The sequence below is a fragment of the Brachypodium distachyon genome, chromosome 1 (assembly GCF_000005505.3).
Source record: "Brachypodium distachyon strain Bd21 chromosome 1, Brachypodium_distachyon_v3.0, whole genome shotgun sequence".
Lineage (NCBI taxonomy): Eukaryota > Viridiplantae > Streptophyta > Magnoliopsida > Poales > Poaceae > Brachypodium > Brachypodium distachyon.
The window spans coordinates 53,977,403-54,002,777 of NC_016131.3; the positions used below are offsets into that span (position 1 = coordinate 53,977,403).

Consider the following 25,375-nt stretch of genomic DNA (forward strand, 5'->3'; position numbering starts at 1 on the left):
TTAGTCTGTGCATGAATGACATGCTAGATGTCATCACATGGACCTGTAGTTTCCACCCGCTCCGATCCATGATAAACATTGGAGATTCGGTACAAAGTTACTTTGGGGTGTGCACAGATCCGACCACGGATGACGACGATGTGAGGAGAAGACGGGGATGGTGTCGCGGCACGGGGACAAATGCGGCGGCAGCCCCGGATCTGGCCATGGGAGGATGCGCCGGTCCTAAATCTACGCACAGGGGCCCCATGTTGCGCTGATTCAGCCATGGTTTGCGAGGGCACGAGGAGAAGAGCCGAAGCGCGAGAGGGTGAGAAGGAGGCGGACAGGGGCAGTAGGGAACTGGGGTAAATGAGAAAGAGGGGGAAGAGGGAGGCGGTAGGGGAGACAAGGAGCCCTGGGGCCGCGCGGGCGCGCTTTGATTTGACTGCGCCACGCGATCACCCTACAAAGAGGATTTCGGTATATATCACCACACAATTTTGTGGGTATATAGACGACAGAAAACATGCACTCTCAAACTTCATTGGAATCAGCCTCTACACTACACTAAGGCATGTTCAGAGAATTAAAAAAAAATGAATGACAACGCAAATTGTCAGTACAAAACGCAGCCAGATAACCACACAATTTGGTTGGTATATAGACAAAACAGGAAATATGCGCTATAAAAAAAACTAATGACAATGACAAAAACTTCTAATGGTGCATGTGAGGTACCAAGAATGCTAAAAGGAACATGACCAGAGTAATAGAAAGAGGTTAACGTAGAAATCAGGGTGGGGGCTACCTCAAAGCAACTTTGTTAGAGCATCTCCGACACCGTACCCATATTTTGAATACCCAAATCCATTATGGATAGAGGAGAGAGAAAATATGGATACCAAAATCAGTCCAACTTTTACAGCATACCTAAAATCTGGATACCCATATCATCAATTTGTAGCGACCCCACATGTCATTGATCCACCCCTCATTTCTCATCAATTTGTTCATATGCAGTCCAAATTAACCAAATTAATTTCAGTATATCAAAACTTGTGAAATAAAATCTGACACTAATCAATATTAGCTTCACATGACATAAAATCTAACACAAATATCACTAGTGTACACAAAGAGCACTCCTTCACGAACAGCAAGAGCAGACAGTGAGACAAAGAGCTCCTCCGTCCTCCACCGCCTAAAGTCTGCACCGCTGCCGCACGTCCACTGCTCCGCGCCGTCGCCGTTCGGCCTGCTGCTCTGTCGCGCTGCTGCTCGACTGCTGCCCCTGGCTATGGAATTTCGTCGAACACGTGGCGGGCGCCAAGCTTCCACTCCAACTCCGGCAAAATTAGGATCAAATCCGACGTCGGGAGGCAGCGGGTATGGGGCTACTGGCCCAGCAAAGAGAGTGGGGTGCGAGAATTGCCGGGATTTGGAGCCGGCGGCCGGCGGCGCGAGGTTCGGCGGGACTGCCGGCCGAGCTCCTGCTACTGCGCGTCGGGAGTGGAGAAGGGCGTGGTGGAGCGGGAAGGAACAGGAGGCGGCGCTGTGGGCGTTGGGACGACCTTCGGAGTCCGTGGCGGGGTCGACGACGCTGTGCGCAACGGCAGCGACGGCCCGCGGCGTGCTCGAGCTCAGGAGCCGCTTGCGGGGTTCGGGGAGCACCCCCGAGGACGGGGAAAGGCGGCGGAGAGGTGCGCGGGGCCGGGGAGGACCGAACGGCGGCGCGGTGGGCGGCGGCGGCGCCGTCCGGCCGCCGAAAACGGCGCCGACGCCGGCGGGTCAGGTTCGGGCGGGGCGCTGAAAACTCCGGATCAGGACGGTTACTGTGCGCGCGTCGTTTTTTGGTCGTTTGGGTATCGTGGCTGCGGATGCCCATATTGCGCTAAAATATGGGTAGCTATCCATATTGTTTTGGGTATTCATCAAATATGGGTATGCTGCAGCTGGTTTTTGTTTCAAAATATCCATATTGACGGTTTTTGAATATTTTGTCCAAATATGGATATGCTGATAGAAATGCTCTTAGTTGTTACAAAATCTCAGTGTTTTAATTCTTACCAGAGCGCATGATGTTGTAATCAGGGGCTGAGGCAGCACCCAGGCCAGCACGGGCCCTAGCCCTCCCTAAGATTTGAAATTTTTAATTAAGCCCCTTCATAACATTTGAAATTTTATCTTATAAGATTCAGTTTGTATGCTTCGGTCCCCCAATAAATCATCTCTTCTATTCTGGCCCTTCCTATGTATTTTTTCTGCCTCCGTCCCTGGTTGTGACTTATAACGTTTCAATTCGTAGCACGGGTTATGAAGGAGCTCCAGCTAGAATGCTTGCACGGGATGGAGACACGGGAGGTACTCGCGTCGGCGCAGAGGATTGGTCCGCCTTGATGACCCGGTAAAATGTTTTCCAGGTGGAGGAGCGGCCGGAGAGGCGATGGAGCCGGGGGTCTGTCTAATGTACAGGCGCTTGTTTTTGTGTAGTAAAACAGGCGCCTGAAATTTTGGTACAAAACAGTCGCCTGCTAGTTAACAAAAAAACAGTCAGTTTTGGTGTGAGCCAACAAACACGTTGAATGCCTGGACGTGCTTTTTGGCGCCAATAACAAAAGAACACCTGAATATGAAACATGCTTCTCTTTGAACAGACATAGATCTGGCCCCCCAAAAAATGCCTGAAATGAACTACATATGATGCAAGTACTCTAGGCAGAAATAAAGAGAGCCAAAATACTCAACAAAGATATGATAGCATGACTCAAATAAAGAAAGACACACTAATTTGTTTTTCCAGGATCTTGTTGAGTGAGTCACCTCTCTTCGGGCTCATAAAAATTGCCTGTGAGGTTTCTGAACGCTTAACAAGATTTGACTAGCCGGGCAAGACTTTGATGGAAGTGCTTGAAAAATGTGCTGCAGGACAGGTGAAATGTGAATATGACAATAACAAAAATCTGTCAATGCCTGTTGTTTTTATTTTGGTGTCTGACTTGACTTGCAGCTAGCCTGCTTGCACTGAAAAGTGATTCTTCAGATGGGAAAATACAAGTATAACCATTTCTTTATTTTGATCGAATTCATATCAAAGAAGGGTCTGGTCGAAGGGCAGATGCAATTAACAAACATTTTTAAGATGCATTTTCTAAAGGAGTTTTCCTCACAATAAAAGGAGCTCTCACGTTTTCATCTAGACAATAACACTAGCTGGTTACAAGCATTTTGTAATGTGAAGCTCACTCAGAGTTCCATACTACAGGATATCATGGATACATGGAAAGACACTTCACACAGGTGGTTGATAGATTAGTATTCAAGAGCAGTAAAGTGATAAGAGTTATAACATACCAGTCACTTGCAAGAATGATGTCAAAAGAGTTAAACATGTCTGAAGCTTTCTCTTGATCCCAATGTAGTATCATGGATTTAACCTTCGGTTCTGCCAAAAGTTTCTGCATTCATTGGAGCATTATACTTGCATGGAACTTCCCTGAACAAAACAAAACAACACTGGACTATTAGGCAACACTGGACACTGTTAGCCAAATAAACACTGATACACATACTAATGCTTGTAAACTTGTGGCAGAGACATTCCTGAGGCAAGGAAGCAAAAAACATGCATAAATTATTCTTTGAAAAGGAAAACAAATCATCAAATAAAAATGCATGAGAGAACTTGGTCCTAGGTGCAGCACAAACACATCTATACCTTGCAATTTCAGTACCGACCACACAAGCCGATTAGAATCATTTTGCTCACAACACAAAAATTCAGTAGCACACATACGGACAGCAACCTAGGATAAAATCATATACTGACATCAATTATAAATCACACATTGACAAAAATCTCCATATCCTTTCTAAAAGAACAGAAACATAGGAGCAAAAATTGAGCCAACCAAATCACCGCACCTCCACCGCAAAAATGAGCCAACTAAACCGAATCACCACACCCCCGCCGCACACAGCACATAAATTGGAACAGCATCGCAACTCCACTGCATGCAGCGCTCGATCTGTCATATCTCCTGAATGTCAAACCACCTATCACAAACAATCCCATCCCACGCCCTCCTCCGCCAGACTCAAATCAAATGAGGGAAACAAAAGCACGCCGCTACCCCCTTTCGCCTAAGGACAAGCCGGAATGGACAAAATCAGCGGTGGCATGAATTTTGAAAAGAGACAGGGGGGAGGCCCACCGATAAGGGCAGGGGCGCCCAAAATATACGCACACCAAGAACGGTTCTCCAGGCAAAGACCGAACGGACAAAAAAAGAGGCAAAAGTAAGAAAACATGCAAAAATTAACATGTTCCCATCAGAATTTTTAACTTTCAAATGAGAAATTGTCTTTTGCACATCATGTATCTAATGCAAAAGAGTTGCAAACCCACATAGTTGCACCTGGTCCGTAAGCACCACTATTAACTCCGCACCTCCCCTGCCAAATTGAAGGATGGTCAAAATTAGATGAATGCAAAATGAATTGGTGAATTGCGCTTGTGTTTAACATAAATTGCACCTGTTTTAACTGTGCAATTGAAGCTGGTGGACATTGCAAAAAATAGGTTTAGCATATATAAGAAGAGTTTTTAAGTTTTTGAGGTTTAGAAGTTAACAAAACCAACAAAATGGGTTAGTGCTGATGCGCACTATGGTATGAGAGTGTTTAGTTGGTTAATTGCATCTAGTAGGGCCTAGATTTACATGCAATTAAAATTGACGGAAAAGCAAAAAAATTGGAGGTAAAAAATGCATGAATGCATAAAGAATTGGTGAATTGCGCCTGCGTTCAATAGAAATTGCACATGTTTTAACTGTGCAATTGAAGTTTGGTAGAGAGTGCAAAAAAATTGAAGTAAAAGAGTGCGGAATAAAATGCAATTCAATTAAATTAGCCGCAATTGCATTTTGCAAGAACTGCAAATTTGGAAGCTATAGTTGAAAAATCCATATAGATTGGATGCAAATGGATTTAAACTCAAGATGCAATTGCACCTGTTTATAATCTAGATTGCAAAGAGCAATTCATATTTAAACGGATAGAACTGCAACACAAAAACCTTTAATGTTGGAATTTGAATTTGATAATTCAGAAACTGCAATTGCACCTGTTTACAATCTAGATTGCGCTATAAAGAGAAGTACAATTCATAGTCAGAATCTGTGGTTAAAGGGTAGAAAAGAAGTTATTGAATCTGAAATGACCCTGTGCAAAACATTGGGTAAACAACAGCAATTGTAACAAAATCGCGTAGTGATTGCAATGTTAAAAAAAAATGAAAATTTAAATGCAGAAAGGGACATAAAAAGACGGAAATTGAAACCCACATATACCTGCTGCTAACGTTCATGATAAATCCAGCCGGTGAGAATAGAACCCAAAACCACATTTTGTTTCACTATATAACACATTTTGAACATGATCAAGCCTCTTGTGCCGGCCACTGCAACCAAAGAAGTGTAGAACAAAAAGACAAATTAATAACCTAGCAGGATGGGACAATAACATGAGTGCAATTGCAAACCACCAATGTTGTGATTGCACTATTAAGTTTGTGCAATCAAGTAGAAACATGATTGCAAGGCAATTGAATATATATATATATAAGCTGCTAGTACGACTTTAAGCTGACAATCTAAGATAAGATAAGGCAAGTTTCAAGTCGGGGGAGCAGTACCAAAGTTCGGACAAATTACAATAAAAATTTTAATAACTGCAAAGTAGATGGATTCAGAACAGAGCACTAGCTAAATTATATTCTGCGGTTTGTATTGAGAACAAAAAAAATATTATGTCTCCTATGGCGATGATGCTTATCAAACAAGGATTACATACATGTTATTTGCTGTTGAAAATACATTGTAGTTCCAATTTCTATTTCCTCCATGCCATTGTATAGAAAAAATGAGAAAGCAACAATGACCACATAGAGTTATAGACAATTATGACGTTAGATCTTAAGTACATCCCATATTACGACTAGCCACTACGACCATACTCCCATATGCCACAAACAAAAAAGCATAGCAGGAGAAGCATGAAACACAACATCTAGATGACACAAGCTAGAACTACCATTACTGCAGTGACAAGGAAAATGAAGCACTCACCATATGAGACAATAGATTGCGCCACAATAGAGCAAGAGATGGGAACCCTCACCTCTACAGCCTTCGCCTTGCAGCGTCCACCCTGCACCGGGAAGCAAATTCATTGGTATAAAAAATAAAGCTCGAGTAAGGGAACAAATAGACTTATTTGCCGGGGGAAAAAGAGGAAATGAACAACTCACTGGACAGTCAGCTAGAGTTCGCCACAGACAAGTACAGATCGATAACCACCTCAACGATGTTGTCTTTTTGCTTCTCCAAAACCGAGCAAAAGCAAAAGAAAAATCCAGTGGAAAAAAAGTGGCTAGCAAGTGAAGCAGCAATCACCATCATAACCCTTAAAATGGAAAAGAGATAGCTAGGACAATGCAAGAAGGACTGCTTAGGAGAAGCAAGTAAAAAAGATCTTTGATTAACAACTGCAGCTAGGTATGTCTGTGGTTGCATTAGAAAAGTTGCTGCAATTAACGCCCAAAGGCGTTGCAATCTGGAAATGGAACTCATAACTTGATATTAAAAGCAAGGAAAATAGATCTTAAGATACGAATGGCAGCTGATGATATTGGGATTGCAAAAAGATTATGTACCGCTGCTAAAATTGATGGACAACACAAACTTGACATTCAGAGCCATTCATATGTTCATTATCCTTACAAAATTCAGAGATACTGTTTAGAGCAAACATGGATCAAGCTAATTACAAAATTATCTAGACAGATAAATAAGGCCTAAATGATGATGATTATGTTCAATTGGGAACCCGCCCCCTTAGATGCTTAGACAAGTCAATCTATAGAAATGGAAAAAAGAATAATAAACAATTTCTAGATGATAGAATAATCAAGCACAAGCAAAAAGAAAACCAGACTCCGGATAAGAAAGTAGTAACTATTGAGACAACTGAATAACCATTTCCTTTACATTATGGACTAAGTTGAAGAAATGAGCATGCCATTCGCAATTTTGACGCAAAAATTGAAAATGTTCCTATGAGAAATCTTGTCGTGCAGCAGCACTTGACGACTGAACAACTCCATAAACTTCATGCAGAATATGCTACAGTCATGCCTGATAACAAGCATTAAAGGAATAAAAATAAATTAAATTAAATCATTAAACCCCCATATAAACCAACTGCAGGAGCTAAATCACTTCAGATATAACAAAATAAACATTCCCTGGTGAACAGATTGGCAGTACCTAAAAGCATTTTCAAGAAAAAATGAACAGCTAGGGCAACTAAATGGTGGTACAGAGACAGATCCACTACCCCTAAATGGTTTCACAGCACATAAGGGAACAAATGAACACTACCTAAAAACCATTGCAAGCACAGTGACGGATCCACAACATATCATGAACAACACAATGGACACAAAAATCAAATCTCCACTAAGAAATCTGAATATGAAAAGTCAGGATACATTACAACCCCCGCCACGACCAAAACAAACACAAATCATATCTGCACCAATCATTCATTAGAGGCAACAAAAAATCTGAATCTTTCAGCATGAGAAGACAACCTTTCGCACCAGAAACGAGTGGAGTAAGTGTACAAATCCATCTGACCAGGCGCATCACAGCCCTTGCCATCTACAGCCAACACAAGTTATAGTTTACGATGCCAATCAACACATCCACTCCAAAATCGATGAGGCCCATACATCAAACAAGGGTACGAGCAAGGCAAAAACTCACCATGCTCCGCCATGAACCAGATGACAGGTGACTGAAGAGAAACGAACAGCAGCTTCTGCAGCCAATACCTCACCACATCCTCCTTCCACCCACCTGGTGATAAAAGCAAGCAAAATCAGCCGCATGACTGCTCCATACGTATTCAACGAGACCGGAAACTCACCACGAGGAGCTGCCGCTAACGAACTCCCCTGACCTCTCCTCTGTCCAACAGCAGAAAGCACCGTGAAACGCGAGCAAAGTGCACAGAAACGGCCGACGAAGAACACAGCCACAAGTGGAGCACCAGCTTACCGGGTTGGATGGAGACGACGCAGCAGGGGCGGCGCCGTCGGCGGCGCAGCACAGCAGCAGGGACGGGGGATGGCGCAGCAGAGTCGGCGGCGGCAACGAGCCCGCGGCGGTGCGGCACAGCAGAAGAGACGGAGGATGGAGCAGCAGAGGCGGCGGCGGCGGCTGGTGCAGCGCCGGAGTGAGGCACCAGGAAGGAGTGGTTGGGACGGGGTCACGGGAGGCGGACTGAGAAATGCAGAAGGAAGCTATCGAGCAAAAAAGAAAAAAGAATGAAAACACAACCAGAATTTTACGTATCTTGGCGCAACGATCGCACGGTCCAAAAATCACCTGTTTTTCAACAAAAAACCAGGCGCCTGGGGTATAGCAAAACGGTTACTCTTTTGAATAAAGTTAGCAAATCTTTTGGCTTTGGACAAGATCTAGAAGTACACTTATTTGAGAACGGAGATCGTAAAATGCAATTACACTCCTTGTATTTGGGCATGTGGTCCACTTTAGTTCTTGTACTCAAGAATTACAGAGACTATGGTATTTGTCTGATGGTCTCACTTTAGTTGCTAATCACATCAACACACGATTTCAATGCTACGTGGGCAATCAACCTGCAACCACCGTGGATGAAGGGTCTCTCTTTTTTTGCGCATAGCCCCTATTCATAATATGTCCTTCATTTTTCCCATATGTTTTTTTTATCAAATAACATTCTGAATTGATATCTATGTATGATATAAATCCTAGAAAAAATCCACCCACATAAATACCAAATTTTCACGATCCTCTTTCACATTGCATTTTGAGAGAAATAAAGATGGCGAACTCACCATACCGGGACAGCAGGTCGCCTTCAACTCGTCAGGTTGGAGCCATTGCGAGGGCTCCTTCGTGGCTAGTGGCTAGTGGCGTCACGATAGGGAGAATTGTCGCGGCCCACACTATCTTTGAAAACCGAACGTCATCAATGACGACAACCACCTCGACATCGCCTTATGCCCCCTCTCCTTTTCTACCCTGCCTGGAAGACGTCACTTTGATGAAGAAGGGGACAAAGGGGGGCACCAAGTATGTGAGTGTGGAAAAAAGGAAAGAGGGGGTAAGTGAACCTCTCACGCCTCTCTTCGTCCACACCCGCAACTGCTCATGTGGCGTTGAAATTGAGTGCTGATGTGATTGGGGACTAAAGTGAGCTTAGTAGATAAGTATGATGGTTAGAAACTGAAGTTCTAGAATATACCGATTAAAATGAGACGCACGTCCAAGTAAAGAGACTTCCATGCTGAACATCTACATCCAAAACTTAGAGCATCTCCAGCCGCGGCCCCTAAAGGGCCCGTTTGGCGCCGGCACAAAAAACTGACCAAGTCGGCCTCCCCAATTGATTTTTGCGCCGACGCGACCCAATAAAAAAGCCGGCGCCTCCAGGCCGAACCCAACCCACTGGAAGGCGAGCGGGGGCGCGGGCTGCACAAGTTATTGCGGTGGGCCTGCCTTGTCAGCATCCATTTAACGTCCTCACTGGTTTCTCCTCGGCTCCCTAGACGATTAATGGCGGTCCGTCGGGTCAAATCCTGCCGGTTGCCATGTGGCGCGCCCACGCGCATTCCCAGCACCATTTTCACCGTGTTCACACTGTCCGCCGGTCCGCATTCCCCGGCTATAAAAGCAGTGCCTCCCTGGCGTTGTTCGCCATTCTGCTCTCTTGCTGTTCCTCTCTCTCGCCCCTCGTCTCCCTCTCCTCTCTTGCCACCAAAAAGATGGACGGCGCCGCCGCCCACAGCTGGTCCCGTCGGTGGCTCCCGTCGACGAGAAGGAAGCCCTCCACGCGCACGACTACCCTGCCTCGCCCGACTGCTGCCTCCTGAGCGGCCGGGCTCTCAGCAGCGGCGGCATCCCAACGCCGCCGGTGCTGACGGTCGCATGCCGCCAGCTCGCCCTCACCAACCATTGCTGGCAGGGCCTGATGGCGGAGGAGGGCGAGCTGCCGGTGTGGGACCACCACACCGGCAGCGTGTGGGCGGAGCTCTTCAACAACCAGCTTGCGCCGCCGGCGAAGTACAACATCGCCGAGCATCGCGCGTTCTGGGGAGCGCCGTGGCACATGCTCCTGGCGGGGATGGACCACATCGCCGCTGGCAACCACCCCCGCCTCGAAACCCCAGCGCCAACCGGCCAGCACCGCTAGATGGCGCGGTCCGGCAGCGGATCCTCCTCCACTCCTCCTCCCGCACTTCCTCGGCGGCGCACACGCCGCCACTGCGCCTCATCAAGGACGAACCCGGCTGGCTCATCCCAGGGGCGCGGGGCATCATCGCCGCTGTGCGGCCACCTCCAGCCTGTCAGGCTGAAGCCGGAGTACGAGCGCCTCACGCTCGAGTTCCACCGCAACGATGACCCGAAGGAGTTCTCGGACTTGCGCGCGGTGTACGTAGTGCGCTAGCGAGGAGGAAGCCGATAAGGCGCGCCGCCTCGGCCTCACCATGACGGAGGCCGAGGCCGTGAAAGAGGACGTCGAGAAGGCATGCTGCCGTGGTGGCGTTATCGTCCTCAACAGCGATGCGACGACGACTTCGATGCCTGGGTGAACAGCCTCGACGACTAGGTTTTAGTTTTTTTTTTATAAATTTTGCCAAGTTTAATAAAATGTCACCGAGTTGATAAAATGTTACCGGGTTTAAATTTGTTTGGAATTTGGTATTAGGTGGGCGGCTGGGAAGCGGCGGATCCCCGTAATTAATTTCCCGCCGACGTCTCCCGAAAGGCCTAAAAATCGCTAGAAGCCGAACGGGCGCAGCCGGTTGCAACTTGCAAGGGAGAGCGTGTCCGAATCTCATTCTCACTGCCTCACGGGCCCACTCGGCAGCGAGCCAGCGACACTAGATAAGACCTCCGTCTTCCTCCTGGTTCCAACTCCAATTCCCCACCAAAACCCCCATTCCCGGACCGCACCACCACATCATGAATCCGCCTCCGCCTCCGCAGCCCAGCGATCCCTCGCCGCCGGCGCTATTGGACGACCTCATCATCGAGATACTCATCCGACTCCCGCCGGACGAGCCGGAGCACCTCTTCCACGCCTCCCTCGTCTGCAAACTCTGGAACCACCTCCTCTCCGGCCGCGCCTTCCTCCGCCGCTACGGCGAATTCCGTCGAGCACCTCCCTTTCTGGGATTCTTCCATAACAGGTTCGGCCTCGCCTGCTTCGTCCCCACCACGTCTTTCCGCCTTCCGGACTCCGACCTGGCGAACTGCTCCGTGCTCGACTGTCGCCATGGCCGCGTTCTCCTCCAGGACTGCAGCTCCAGGGACTTGCTCCAGATCTGGGACCCCATGACGGGGGAGAAGCAGCACGTGCGCCTCCCCAGCATCCCGACCACGACGAGCTTCTACAAAGCGGCGGTGTTCTGCGCCACGCCCGACTGCGACCACCTTAGCTGCCATGGGGGTCCTTTCCTAGTGGCCTTTGTCACCACCGACCCCCAAGATGGTGCGCCCGCGCAAGCCTGCCTCTACTCTTCGGAGACTGGTGTATGGAGTGCGCCGTCCTATCTGCAGCTCGATTACTACGTTGATACGCTGCCCCCTGTGCAAGTAGGAGACACTCTCTACTTCACCTGTGAGTCTAGAGATATGATCCTGTGCTATGACTTGGGTGGTGATCGGGACCTATCAGCGATCGACGTGCCGGACATTTATCAGGATGGCATTGCTCTCATGCTGATGGAGGACGGTGCACTTGGGTTTGCTGGCCTTCACACAGTCGCCATCCACCTGTGGTCGCTGAAGAGTCCTGAAAGAGTTGCAGCGTGGGAAAAACAGAGGGTTATCAATCTCGAGATGCTTCCCCATTGTGACCTGAGAGCGCCAATGTATTACTTGCTCGGCATTGCCCAGGACTGCATTTCAGATAACATTTTTGTAGAAACAGATGCCGGTGTCTTCATGATCGAGCTCAAATCAGAGCGGGCAGTAAAGGTGTGCGAGAGGGGCTGCTTATACGTTATCTTTCCTTACATAGGCTTTTGCACTCCAGGTACTATCCTCAAGTCTACTTACTTCTATATATTTTACATTTGTGAATATTCAGTCGGAATGGAAACAGTATAGGACCAAGTTTGCAAATTGCAAGATTTACCTAGGGAGTCATTCACTCCATACTTGCTTTTGACCCCACCGTGTAATTTGACTATTGCCTAGTGGTTAGCGACACTTATCTGGCAGTGGCATAGGTTCTATTGCTCTCTCCCTGTTGTTGCCAATCTGAAGCTGTCATTGCAAACCTTATAGTAAATCTTCTGGATTGATAGTATGCCTTCAACCATGCTATCTTTTGTTTAAAGGCTTTGAAGATAATAGTTTACTTCATATTTGAGAGCTGAACTGTTGTGGCATGAGAATGATAGTACTAGAAAGATATGATTTTGTAGTTCGCCAGTAGTTTGCAGAACAAACTGACATTTATATTTTCAAGAAATGGTTATGCAAGTTAAAAAAATAAAGAGTCTATAACCGAGTTTGTGGAGGAGGACATATCTTGAGAATAGTGGGATATCTGGTCCTCATAGTAGACTAGGGGCTCATATCTCTGCAAGGTTTAGTTGAGGTTAAACAAATCTTACAAACTTTTGCAAGAAGCAGGAAATAGGGACACATCAGTTTTTAGATTGACGATTTCAGCAAATTTTCTAGGCTTTTTAACTTAACTATCTGCATAACTGTCATGGTGCCATAAGTTTTCCTTTTCAGAGGATTGTGGATGTATTAGGTTCAGAAATATATTAGCAGAAAAATATCTGATTGCTAGGTACTCCCTCTGTTTCTAAATACTTGTCATGGTTTTAGTGCATATTTAGGAACGGAGGGAGTATTGTTTTACTCTGTGGCATTAGCATACAGTTAGTTGATGCTATCTACTAATATTATATACTCACCTGATAGATCATCATTCATCAGTAGCTCCCCACAGAGAGAAGATAGTCACAAAGTAGTCTATTTTACTATCATGTTTGCCATGTTCTAAAAAAGGTATATAAACATTGTTTACTCTTGTTGTCATGTGATGTGACTGCCGTATCTGATGTAGTGCTGTGACTTTGGAGCTGGTTCTCGTGCATGTATAAACCACTAGTATTTTGTAAGCAAAAGTGCAAAACTTATCTGAATTTGGTATGCTCAATTCCTTCAGTTAGCATTACGCTCTGTAGTAGTAAGGAGTTTACCATTCGAGAACTCGGTGCTGGCCCAGTGTTTGGAGCGCAGCTCAGTAGCATCTCCATGCCGGTCTGAGTTCAGAGTTTCAAACCATGTTGGAATTAACCTTGCTGGTTATTCCTTGGTAGAATAATCAGTGTGTCTTGTTGCTTCTGTTTTGATAAAATGTCACAGGCGTTTCTCCCCTGCTTGTCCAATTTGTTTCAGGAGTTTTGATTCACCTTTTGTCAGTTCTTCTAACATTTCAAGTCCTCAACATGTTTCTGTGCGTGGCTAGTGCTAAGATGACTGACAGACCACATATTCCATCAGTTATAAGTGCCTCCAGTCAGATCTCTGTTTCCTCTGAAAACAGAGGGACTGTGAAAAGGTTTCCCATTCTTATAAACAGTGATATGGGCTCTAGTACCCCTTCGGGCTTGAGCAGTGCATGCTTGCGGTACTTCACAAAATATTCCTGATCTAAAAATTACAACTAGTACCAAAATTAGAAGACTTGTTGATATTTCTAGTGTGAGCCCATAATGCAAGTGCTACTTGAACAAGCTGAACCAGGGAAAGAGTAGATCAAACCCAACTTCAGGACACCACCAAACCAGTTACTATTTATTAGACAAATTCCAACCATGCTGCAGCAAGATCTGCAATCTGAGAGCAATCTGGGAGATAAAAAAAGGAGAGCAGTTCGTGGAGACTTTCCAATAGTATACACATCCTAATTTCTTTAGAGTTTATTTCTTTCATTTTATTTCATTCTGAGTGCTTTGTCTTCTTTTCAGTGAGTTAAACATGTTTAGTTAGCATTCCTAATCATTGGTCTATTGGGTGTTGCGGCCCTTGAGGCCAGGTTTGGTGCTGCTGTATATAAGGGTGTGGTTACTACTTCTGGGAGTCGAAACTTTCGTTATTTTTGAGAAGTTAACGAAAAATCCAGAAAACGCCCACGTCAGGGGCGACCTAATACTGCATGTGTTTTCATGTTTTCCCATCTAGGGTTTTTGTGTGTTAGTGCAAGCTAGGAGTAATTGTTCCTTAGAGTTGTCTATGAACCTATACAGTTCATCTTCTTTGTTACTGTGATCTATCAAGATCGTAGACTGGGAGTTCTTTCGGCGGCTTCGACTGTGTCGGCATCCACTGGACTTGGGTTGCACTAGGTTAGCTTATTTTCGCTGGGGTTCTTTGCTGAATGTTGTCTTTGGAGCAACATACATATATTAATTTTCTTTGTTGGACGTTGTCTTTGGGTGCTAGTATTATTGCTTCGCTTTTGAGAATAAATTCTAGCTGCTATATACTCCCTCCATTTCACAAATGTTGGCGTATTTCGTTTCGTTAAGTCAAGCCTTTGACCAAGTATTACTCTATTAATATGTAAGTTATATGATATGAAATCATGATCATTAGCAAGAACTTTTAAAGACGAATCCAGTGATATAAATTTCATGTATGAAAACACATATCAATAGAGTTTTCATTGGTCAAAGCCGCCAACCTTTGTGAAATGGAGGGAGTACTTGCTATTGGAAGGAGGATTCAGACTGGACAATCCAGTGACTCAATGCCCGTTTGACTTCCATCGGGCAGACTATTGAATCTCCATTTGTGCACTCATTCAATTTCAAACAACAAACATGCTGCTGTTGTCTGTGTGATCACTTTTGCTTAATAGTTTTGGTGATGTATAATTGACTATGCTGTTGGCCTGAACTTGGGTTTTGTTTCCATATTGATGATCCTTTTGCTAAATACCTCATGAGGACTTGTGAGGTTAAATAATCCAGGGAGCACTTTTGCTTTCCATGCTATGATGAACTCTTACGATTTCAGAATCGGCATATCTCTTGGTTGTGCTATTGTTGAGTTATAAAATGTTAGTTTTACTCTGTACATTTTCAGGTCATGCTAGAAGACTTCCAGTTGCAGCAACTACCCAATGTTCTGCTATTGAGCCGCTCATTGAGAGTACCCAACAAGTGAGCAAATTTACTGTCTTGGTTCTGCTATTGTTAGCATCCTGCAGCAAAACTAGTGCTTTCATTGTTGTTTCTATTGGGCGTTTTTAAGTAGGAACATTTGTTAGTCATCATGACCAATTACGGTTCTTCTACTCTTCTCCGTGACCATGAGTCAAAAACTACATTCTAGTATACTATTTCGGCTTATTTGGTTTATTGTTCCTTCCTTACTTGCGGCAACGATCTAAAAGTTAATATGTGTGTGTACCTGTCCATCTTTCCTTAAAAATGTACCCGTGGGGTCATTAAAAGTTGAGTTTGTTGTGATCATGACTTGAACCGCGTTTGCCGAAGCAGTAGTTGAGCACACCTGTGGAACTCGAAATGTTCGAGTTCTTGTGTTGACAAAAGGAAAAATTGCTAGGCAGGAAGGGTGTCAACTTTTTTTTGGGCAGACATTCTGGTTTGTTCAGACAGACACTAAAACAAATGATCTCTGGGTACTTTCTCTTTGCTAAGTTTTGTTGTTTAGGATTTTGTGTTATTGTTAATTGTATATCTCTTGCTCAACCCATGGTGTTTATGATTTGGAGAAACGATGTCACCCTTAACACCAACTTTTCATTGGTCAAGTTCTATTTGCTATCTGAGCGGAACTAGTAGTTATTTTGGTGACTCGAGACTAGTTAAATAATGGAAAAGAAAATGCACATTTCGCTGAGTCTCCCAGGTGTCGATGTGTCGTCCCTTGTAAGTCATAAACTCAAAGATCAAATAATCACTGCTGACTCTGTACAATGGTTATATATATTTTTCTCAACTATGCATGGAGAATGGTATCTTTTGTTAAGGTATTACTGCCGGAGCTTATTCTTCCACTCGTACAGTCCTGTCGGAGACTGGCAGTAGTTTGCAACGCTGTTGAAATTATGTAGAGGCATTTTTAGCATGGACCTTTCTTTTGTATGTGTTACTGTTTTTTCAACTATAGCAACTACGAAAATCTGGCAAGACAATGTGTCGTGTATAAGAGAATGAAAGATGCCTATGTCCTTGTCTACTTGTTGTCATGATGCCCTGTCTTCCTTTTTTTCTGGTATATTATCACCAATGGCAACTAATCAAGCCAGAAATCCGAGCTCGCTATGTATTGAATATCCATCATGGTGTGTAAACATATTACAGTGTTCTCCACTGCAATCAGGATATGTATATTGTCATCAAGATGATGCTTATTTCAATTTTGGAAATGGATATCGATAGACTGCAGTTGGGTTCATTCTAATGTTTCTTGATTTTGAAAATGGAAAGGCAGCGCAGCAGGGTTTCTGTTTGTTAGAGCAGTATTTCACATTTCTCTTATCGTGCATGCCTAATGTTTCTTAATGTCCACTTCAGGTTTCATTGAACTGAAAGATGCAGGCGTTCTGATCAATTAGGAAGCGGGGGGAGATCTGGAGATGTTTGCCGCAAGCGCTTGTTTTGGGGAACTATGGAGATGTTTGAGTTTCGGTTTCACCCATCAACTATATTACTGTGTCTCATTTTCGGGGAAAAAATAAATCTGGAGTTGTTACAGACGTGAAGTTCTCCCTACTAGAACATTACAGTACTAGAATTGCTCTATTAGATTAGAATGTATTGACCATCACAGAACAGCATGCATTGGAATTTGGATCTCATCGTGCCTATCCAGTACCCTTTACCTGATTTGGCTGCCAACCCCTTTGGTAATAAGGAAATTATGACGCGCGACACGCTGCTGCGCAGGCTGCTGCTGTGCGCGAACCGCTGCTGCCGCTGCTGTGCTACCCGGCTGCTGCATGAGCTAGCTAGCTTCTGCTGCGTTACATGCTGCTGCCTGCTACTCTAGCTGCATGTGTGCATTTTTTTCTATTTTTTTCTATGAAAATTATAGCGTAAAATGTACCGCAGGTCCTATAACTATTGGAGGTATGTCAAGTGAGTCCTAATTCTTTAAAAGTGCATATCTGCACCCCAATTCTTTTTAAGTTGTTCACTCGTGGTCCTAAATTAGGGCGAGCCGCTGCCGACAGGCCAGGTGGCAAGTTCTGCGCCACGCCCGACTGCGACCACCTTAGCTGCCATGGAGGTCCTTTCCTAATTGCCTTTGTCGCCAAGGGTGCGTGCGCCTGCCTCTATCTTCGGAGACTGGTGTATGGAGTGCGCCGTCCTATCTGCGGCTCGGTGACTCCTACCTTGATAGGCGCCCCGCCGTCCAAGTGGGAGACACACTCTACTTCACCTGTGACTCTAGCGGAATAATCCTGCGCTATGATTTGGCCATCCAAGAGACTCTGTACATCACTTGATTGGCATTGCCAAGGGCCGCACTTCCGATATCATTTTTGTGACCACAGATGTTGGTGTCTTCATGATTGAGCTCAAATCAGAGCGGGCGACAAAGGTGTATGATAGGGACGACACCTCCCTCAATATCTTTCCTTACATGAGCTTCTGCACTCCAGGTACTATCCTCTATATACTTTGCATTTGTGGATATTTAGTCGGAATGGAAACGGTAAGGACCAAATTTGCAAATTGCAATAGTTACCTAGGGAGTCATTGACTCTATACTTGCTTGAGGCCCCACCACGTAGACTGACTTTGTTGCCAAGTGGTTAGTGACACTTTTTCGGTTGTGGCATGGCATATGCTGTATTGTTCTCTCCCTGTTGTTGCCAATCTGAAGCTGTCAACCTTATTTTACACTAAACCTTCTGAATCAATAGTATGCCTTACGTCATGCCATCTTTTTTTTGTAGGCTTTGAAGACAATAGATTATTTCAGATTTAAGAGCTAACCTGTTGTGGCATGAGACTAATAGTATTAGAAAAATATCATTTAATCAATTCACCAGTAGTATGCAGAGCAAAGTGACACTTACATTTTCAGGAAATGGTTATGCAAGGTACAAAATAAAGAGTAGCTATAACCGAGTTTGTGGAGGAGGTATCTTGAGAATAATGGGCTGTCTGTCCTTATAGTAGAGTAGGGGCACATATCTCTGCAAGGTTTAATTGAGGTTAAAAAACTTGCAACCTTTGGCAAGCAGGAAATTGGGAGCACAGCAGTTTTTGGATTGATGATTGCAGCAATTTCCTGGGCTTCTTAACTTAACTTTCAGCATAACTGTGATGGTGCTGTAAGTTTTCTTTTTCAGAGGATTGTGGATGCATTAGGTTCAGAATTATATCCATAGGAAAGTATATGGTTACTAGGTATTTGTTACTTTGTGACATTAGCATGCAGTTAGTGGATGCTATCTACTAGTATTATATGCTGACCTGATGGTTCATCATTCATTAGTGGCTCCCACAGAGAGAAGTTAGTCGCAAAGTAGTCCATTTTACTATTACGTTTGCCATGCTCTAAAAAAAGGTAAATAAACATTGTTTGCTCTTGGTATCATGTGATGTGATTGCCGTATCGGACTTAGTTTGCTGTGACTTTGGAGCTGGTTCTCGTGCATGTATAAACCACTATTTTATAAGCAAAAAATATCTGAATTTGTTACGCTCAATTCTTTCAGGTAGAATTATGCTCTTTGGTAAGGAGTTTGCCATTCGAGAACTCGGGTGCTGGCCCAGTGGTGGGAGCACATCGTAGTAACATCTCCATGCCGGTCTGAGTCCAGAGTTTCAAACCATGTCGGAGTTAACCTTGCTGGTTATTCCTTGGTAGAATAATTAGTTTCTCTTGTTGGTTCTTTCCGAATACAATGCTAAGGAGGTTTTTCCCCTGCTGGTCTTGTTTTTCATCAAGTGTTTTGCATTAACCTCTTATCAGTTCTACTAACATCTCAGGCCCTCAACTTGTTGCTATATGTGGCTAGTTCTAAGATGGATGACAGGCCACATGTTCAATCAGTTATGAGTGCGTGCTGTCAGATATCTGTTTTCTGTAGACTTATAAACAATGATATGTGCTCTAGTACTCCTTCGAGCTTGAATGGTGTTGCCGGTTTGCATGCTTGCAGTAGTTTGCAAAATATTCCTGATTTACAAATTACAAACTAGTACCAAAATTAAAATAAAAGGGAATTTGTGCCAGTGTTTCTAGCTGGAGACTTGTTGATATTTCTAGTGTGAGTCCAAGCTGCCAACTGGCTGATATAATGCAAATTCTAGTACCCCCTTCAGGCTTGAGTGGTGTTGCCGGTTTGCATGCTTGCAGTACTTCGCAAAATATTCCTGATTTACAGATTACAACTAAGGAGAAGTTCCAAAATTAAAATAAAAGGGAGTTTGTGCTAGTGTCTCTTGCAGGAGACTTGTTGATATTTCTAGTGTGAGCCAAAGCTGCCGACTGCTCATATAATGCAAGTGCTACTTCCACAGGCTGAACCAGGGAAAGAGGAGATCACACCGAACTTCAGGCACCACCGAATCAGTTACTATTTATTGGACAAATTCAAACCACGCTGCACCAAGATTTGCAATCCGAGAACAACCAGGGAGAGATAAAGGATAGCAGTTTGTGGAGCCTTTCAGTAGTATACATATCCTAATTTGTTTAGAGTTTATTTCTTTCCTTTTATTTTTATTCTGAAGCCTTTGTCTTTTTTCCCTTTGTTCTACGTGTTTAGCTAGCATTCCTAATCTTGGTCTATTTGGTGTTGCGTCCCTTGAGGCCAGGTTTAATGCTGAGGTGTGGTTACTACTTCAGGGAGTCTGAACTTTTTTTTGGAATTTAATGAAAAAAACGTCTGTCGGGGGCTACCAAATACTGCATGTGTTTTCAGGTTTTCCATCTAAGGTTTCTGGGTGTTGATGCAATCTAGGAGTAATTGTTCCTGTCATTTGTCTACGAACCTACATGGTTCGTCTTCTTGGTTGCTGTGATCTGTTGAGAATCCGAGATTACAGACTGGGAGTTCTTTCGGCGCCTTAACTACTTTGGTCTGCTAGACTAGGATTGCACTAGGTTACCTTAGTTTCAGGATTCTTTTGTTGGGACAGAAATTAATACGTTAATTTTGTTTGCTGGACCTTGTCTTTGGAGCAACATACGCACACATATATATGCTACCTTGTTACTAGCTGCTGCCGTAGTAAACACATGCTAGTATTACTGCTTCGTCATTCAGAATAATTTCTAGGTGCTATATATATGTGCTATTGAAAGGAGGATTCAGTGAGCTTGCATCTGTTGTTTAGTGTACCTTGAAAGAGTGGACAATCCAGTGACTCATCACCCGTTTGAGTTCCATCAAGCGGACATTGAATCTCGAGCAACAAACATGCTGCTCCAGTCTGTTTGATTGCTATTGCTTAATAGTTTTTTTGTGATATATAAATACCACTGTTGACTTTGCCGTTGGCCTGAACTTCAGTTTTCTTTCCATGTTGATCATCCTTTTGCTAAATACCTCATGAGGACTTGTGACGTTAAATATGTGAATCTGGGAAGCAGTTTTGCTTTCCTGGCATGACAAACTCTTATGATTTCAGAATTGGCGTATCTCTTGTTTGTGCAATTGCTGAGTAATAACATGTTTAAATTTTACTCTCTGCATTTCAGGTCGTGCTAGCAGACTGCCAGCTCCAGCAACGACCCAATGTTCTACTACTGAGCTGCTCCTTGAGAGGACCTAACAAGTGAGCAAGTTTTCTGTTTTGGATCTGTTATTATTGCCATCCTGCAGCAAAACTAGTGCTTTCGGTTTTGTTTCTATTGGGCGGTTTAGGTAAGTACATTGTTGGTCCTCAACTCATCATGACCAATTAGGGTTCTTCTAGTCAAATACTGCGTGACCACTACATTCTGGTATAATATTTTGGCTTATTTGGTTTGTTCCTTCTGTACTTGCGGCAAACATCTAAATATTGATTTGTGTGTGCACCTGTCCGTCTTTCTTGAAAAATGGACCAGTGGGGTCATTAAGTTGAGTTTGTCATGATCATGACTTGAACCATGTTTGCCCAAGCTGTAGTTGAGCACACCCGTGGAACTGGAAATGTTTTGAGTTCTCGTGTTGACAAAAGTAAACATTTCTGGGCAGGAAGGGTGGCAAAAGAAACTTTGGCAGACATTCTGGTTTGTTCAGACAGACACTAAAAGAAATAATCTCTGGGTACTTTCTCTTTGCTAATGCTTGTTTGTTGATCCATTGTTAGTTCTTTGGGTGTTTAGGATATTGTGTTCGTAGTCTTGCATATATCTCTCTTACTCAACCCTGATGTTTATGATTTGGAAAAAACAATGTTGATCGAGTTCTTGTTGTTATCTAGTGGAACAGTAGTTATTTTCGGGACTCATGACTAGAAAAAAAAAAGTAAAAAAAATGCACATTGGAATCATCACTTGTTATTCATATACTCAAATCTCAAATAATCACTGCTGACTCTGTGCAATTGTTATATATTTCTTCTCAAGTATGCGTGGAGAATGGTTATCTTTTGTTTTTTGGCCGAAAAATGGTTATCTTTTGTGTTAAGGTATTACTACCTGGACTTTCTTCCACTTGTACTGTCTTATGACAGACTGGCAGTAGTTCGCAATGCTGCTGGAATTATTATTGGTATTTTTAGCATGGATTTTTCTTTTGTTGGTTACTGTTTTTTCAACTATAGCAAGTACAAAAATCTGGCAAGACATTGTGTAGCTTATAAGAGAATGAAAGATGCCTATATTATTGTCTACTTGTTGTCATGGTGCCATGTCTTCCTTTTTTTGGAATATTATCACCAACGCAACCAATCATGCCTGTAATCGGAGCTCGCTATTTCTTGATAACCGATCATGGTGTGTAAACATATTATAATGTTCTCCAGTGCAATCAGGATATGCATATTGTCATCAAGATGATGTTTATTTCAATTTTGGAAATGGATATCACTAGACTGCAGTAGTGCTTCATTCTAATGTTTCTTAATTTTCACTTCAGGGTTCGTTGAACTGAAAGGTGCAGGCGTTCTGATCATTTAATAAGCTGATGGTGGTAGTTTACCTGACTGTCGTTTTGGTGGAGATCTCGAGATGTTACGCGCAAGCTCTTGTTTTGGGGAAATATGGAGATGTTTGTGTTTCAACCATGAACTTACCCCGTCTCGTTTTCGGGGAGATTCTGGGAGTTGTTTCAAACTTTAAGTTCGCCCTACTAGAACATTACCGTACTAGAATTGCTCGATTAGATCAGTTTGCATTAACCATGACAGAACAGCATGCATGCTTTATTCACTTGTAAGACGATATGTGGAATCTCGTGATAACTTATTTGGTGGTTCTCTACGGTATGAGGCACTTACATGTGATTTTTTTTCCTCGGGAAAGGAAAGGCTGCATACAATGATGATTTTTTATCCCGATCGGCCATTGTTGGCCGTATTCCATTACCCTGCGATAACGGACAAGAAACTCCCATAGTAGCCGGAAAACATCCATATGAGTCAAGAGTTAGATTTCGCGTAAATATAAAGCCTGGTTTATTACTTGCTGCCTGCTCACAGTTATCAATTAAATAAAAATAGGCAGGCATTACGCAAAAACAGACCGAGACTACTCCGTGTCTTATTACTTGCAGCAACAGCGGCAGTAGAAAATTTTCCTAGAAAACCTATCAAAAAAGAAAAGAAAAGAAATCCCTAGAAAAACTTGAGACACCTATTTTTTTTAGTGGAAGCATGCACTGCTTTTTTTTTTAGAACGCATGCACTGCTGTGGCCAGGACCGAAAAGGTTGCACGTTTCTCACGCTAGTTTGGGCCTGTGCGTGGGCCAGATACATGACCAGCCAGAGAAACCAGTAGCATATGCCGCTGCCCAGCCCTCCCCTCTGATGGAAATATGAGCAATTTACCACAAGATTTAATAAATAAAAACAGTGAATAAAACATGTGGAATATTGCAATCATGAATAATTCGGTACAAGAATGAATCAACATAAATAGTGGATAAAACATGAGTAGATCAAACACAATAGTCATGCAAACATATGAACAAAACACATCTAAGACAAGAACTAAACATACGAATTGCAGCATAATCACAAGTATGTGAAACAGTGACACGTACGGTGCAGATGCGGAACCGCTCGTGTTTCCGTTGCCAGTCATGTTGATGCTGAGGATGCCATCGACCTCCGGGAAGAAGTCGTCATCGGGGAAGGAGTCGTCAGAGTCCAGTGCGTTCGCGGTGAAGAGGAAGAAGCTAGTAGTCGTGTGTGGCGCTCTCCCAAAACCTTATCGCCTTTCTCCCGTACATGACTCGAAGAGGCGGGGTTCTGAAGGCCTACTTTCCCGACCTGCGGTGCACGCCGCGAGACGGGGATGGGGAAGAACTGAGGCAGCGCAATGCTCTGGAATGAGAAGAGACAGATGCTATTTTTGTGCTCTTTGTGGAGAGGAGCGATCTCTCTTATATAGGCACAGCAGGCAGACGAACAAGCAACATAGGGAGGCGAAAATGAAGACGCAACAGCCGGAACGATGCAATAAAAACCCACTGACAATTCGTTTCAGCCCGACTGCAACAAAAACCCACTGACAAATTCATTTCAGCTTCTGTGCAACCGTTTAGATTATTTTCCACTCACGCATGGCAAAAAGATAGAGAAGCTCCCGTGACGTGACGAGACGAGGCGGGTGGCGGAGGAGCGCGTAGAAGCTCTCTTCTTCTCATGCTCATACAACAGGTGGAAGAGCCCCTTTATAAGGTGGTGCAAACTTTCTTCAGCTAGTAATGTGGAACTAAACTTTTGTCCCACCTCTTGCTACGCATGAATGGGTCAACATGTCTTTTGAGATTTTTCAGCATTTATTGACTAATTAAGGGAGTGTCTATTTCTCAGTCGCCTAAGAAATAGTTATTTCTCAGTTAACAATCGTAGCTATCCAATCAAAATTTTCTTATCCATCGAGCCTACAATAATCTTACACGAATCTCAGTGATTGAATCAAAAGGTTGTTATTATCGATTGAGAAATAGTTATTTTTCAGTCGCTTAAGAAATAACAAAACCGATAAATTAAATAATGGACGGGATAAATTCCAACACCCTCTTCTCCCGCAGCAGAGCGTACGTGCGCGTCAACACCGAAACGTTGGACGGCAGTTTACAAACAAGAAAAACGAATCGTTGGACGGCAGGTCGTTCGAGATCGCGTCAAATCAGCCTGGAAAATGGATCGGAAGCCACGGCATACACATACGCCGGCCGGTTGAGAGCTGGTTTGACCCTTGACCACGAACAAAGAAAGGGCTCGCGTAGCCTGACGGCGGCAGAAAACACGGCTACACCAACCAAACGCGCCGTACGTACGTCGAGGAAACGAAGCAGATAAAGTAGACTCGATAAAGCACATACTACTCCGCAGAAGGTGCCGATCGGCACGTTATACTACGAAGATGCTGCCGCCTCGCGATTTTACGAACAACGCCGCCCAGTGCGGTGCGGGCTCGTCTATATGCACTGCCCGCCGGTCCATATGCGAATCCTTCTTAATTTAACGGGAGTGTCTATTTTTGATCGTCTAAAAAATAATTATTTCTAAGTCAACAATCGGTCGTCCAACCAAATTTTTTTTTATCCATCAGACCTACACTAATCTTACACGAATCTCAATAATTGAATCAAAAAATTGTTATCATCGACTAAAAATAGTTATTTTTCAATCGTTTAAGAAATAGCAAAATCATAATTTAATTGCTGGCGTGTGCCGCTGCACGCGAGCACGTGGGGATGCTCGTCCGGTGTCGGGGTTGTTCGAAGAAACGGGTGCGTGGGCAGGGCAGGCCGGATGGAGAGAGGCGGGCACACGTGTCCCGAGTGGTCCTCCGTCAAGTGCGTGCCATCAGTCGGCTAGCTGGTGTGCCGGGCCAAATCAAGCAGCCTGCAGCCTAGGTGTATCGGCGAAGAAGGCGAAGGCTGGCATGGAAATATTGCAACTGGAGAGGTTGTGCCGGTTGAGTCGTGGTTCCACGTACGGAAGACTACGCATGACATGCTTAGATGTGATCACATGCTGCACTGGTGGGTTTGTAATAGCATTTGATCGATTATCGATCCTTGTGGCTAAGATGAAATGAACACATGATAAAAGAAGCGTGTCATCTTTTAGATGATGACCAAGTTTTCCAAAACATT

At 44.1% G+C, this 25,375-nt stretch overlaps 1 protein-coding gene and 2 long non-coding RNA genes across 16 annotated transcripts; 1 reads left to right on the forward strand and 2 right to left on the reverse strand.

The window, feature by feature from the left end:
• Positions 1 to 1,974: 1,974 nt before the first annotated feature.
• LOC106866255 lies at positions 1,975 to 6,183 on the reverse strand. Of its 2 annotated transcripts, XR_002965804.1 has the most exons (6): positions 6,108 to 6,183; positions 5,331 to 5,440; positions 4,388 to 4,434; positions 2,803 to 3,475; positions 2,606 to 2,663; positions 1,975 to 2,510 (listed from the first exon to the last, which is right to left on the reverse strand). It is a non-coding gene; the product is annotated as an uncharacterized LOC106866255 (long non-coding RNA). The 2 variants fall into 2 exon arrangements; XR_001406368.2 differs by having other exon boundaries at positions 1,976 to 2,510; positions 2,606 to 3,475.
• A 113-nt stretch (positions 6,184 to 6,296) lies between these two features.
• On the reverse strand, positions 6,297 to 8,325 carry LOC106865688. The gene is made up of 4 exons (XR_002965745.1): positions 8,103 to 8,325; positions 7,972 to 8,011; positions 7,809 to 7,901; positions 6,297 to 7,703 (listed from the first exon to the last, which is right to left on the reverse strand). It is a non-coding gene; the product is annotated as an uncharacterized LOC106865688 (long non-coding RNA).
• A 2,649-nt stretch (positions 8,326 to 10,974) lies between these two features.
• Positions 10,975 to 22,587, forward strand: LOC100831669. Of its 13 annotated transcripts, none has more exons than XR_002962410.1 (7): positions 10,982 to 12,132; positions 15,210 to 15,286; positions 16,667 to 17,757; positions 18,823 to 19,166; positions 19,631 to 20,890; positions 21,295 to 21,366; positions 22,180 to 22,541. XR_002962410.1 is itself a non-coding variant. In XM_014896852.2 (5 exons), exons 1-4 carry the CDS (start codon positions 11,058 to 11,060, stop codon positions 21,348 to 21,350), a joined length of 1,281 nt encoding a protein of 426 aa, XP_014752338.1. In that variant the 5' UTR covers positions 10,977 to 11,057; the 3' UTR covers positions 21,351 to 21,366; positions 22,180 to 22,541. The 13 variants fall into 13 exon arrangements, 4 of the variants coding, with proteins under 4 accessions (XP_014752340.1, XP_014752338.1, XP_014752339.1 ...); XR_002962411.1 differs by having other exon boundaries at positions 18,823 to 18,970; XR_002962409.1 differs by having other exon boundaries at positions 16,667 to 17,230; positions 17,307 to 17,757; positions 18,823 to 20,890.
• The last annotated feature ends 2,788 nt before the right edge of the window (positions 22,588 to 25,375 follow it).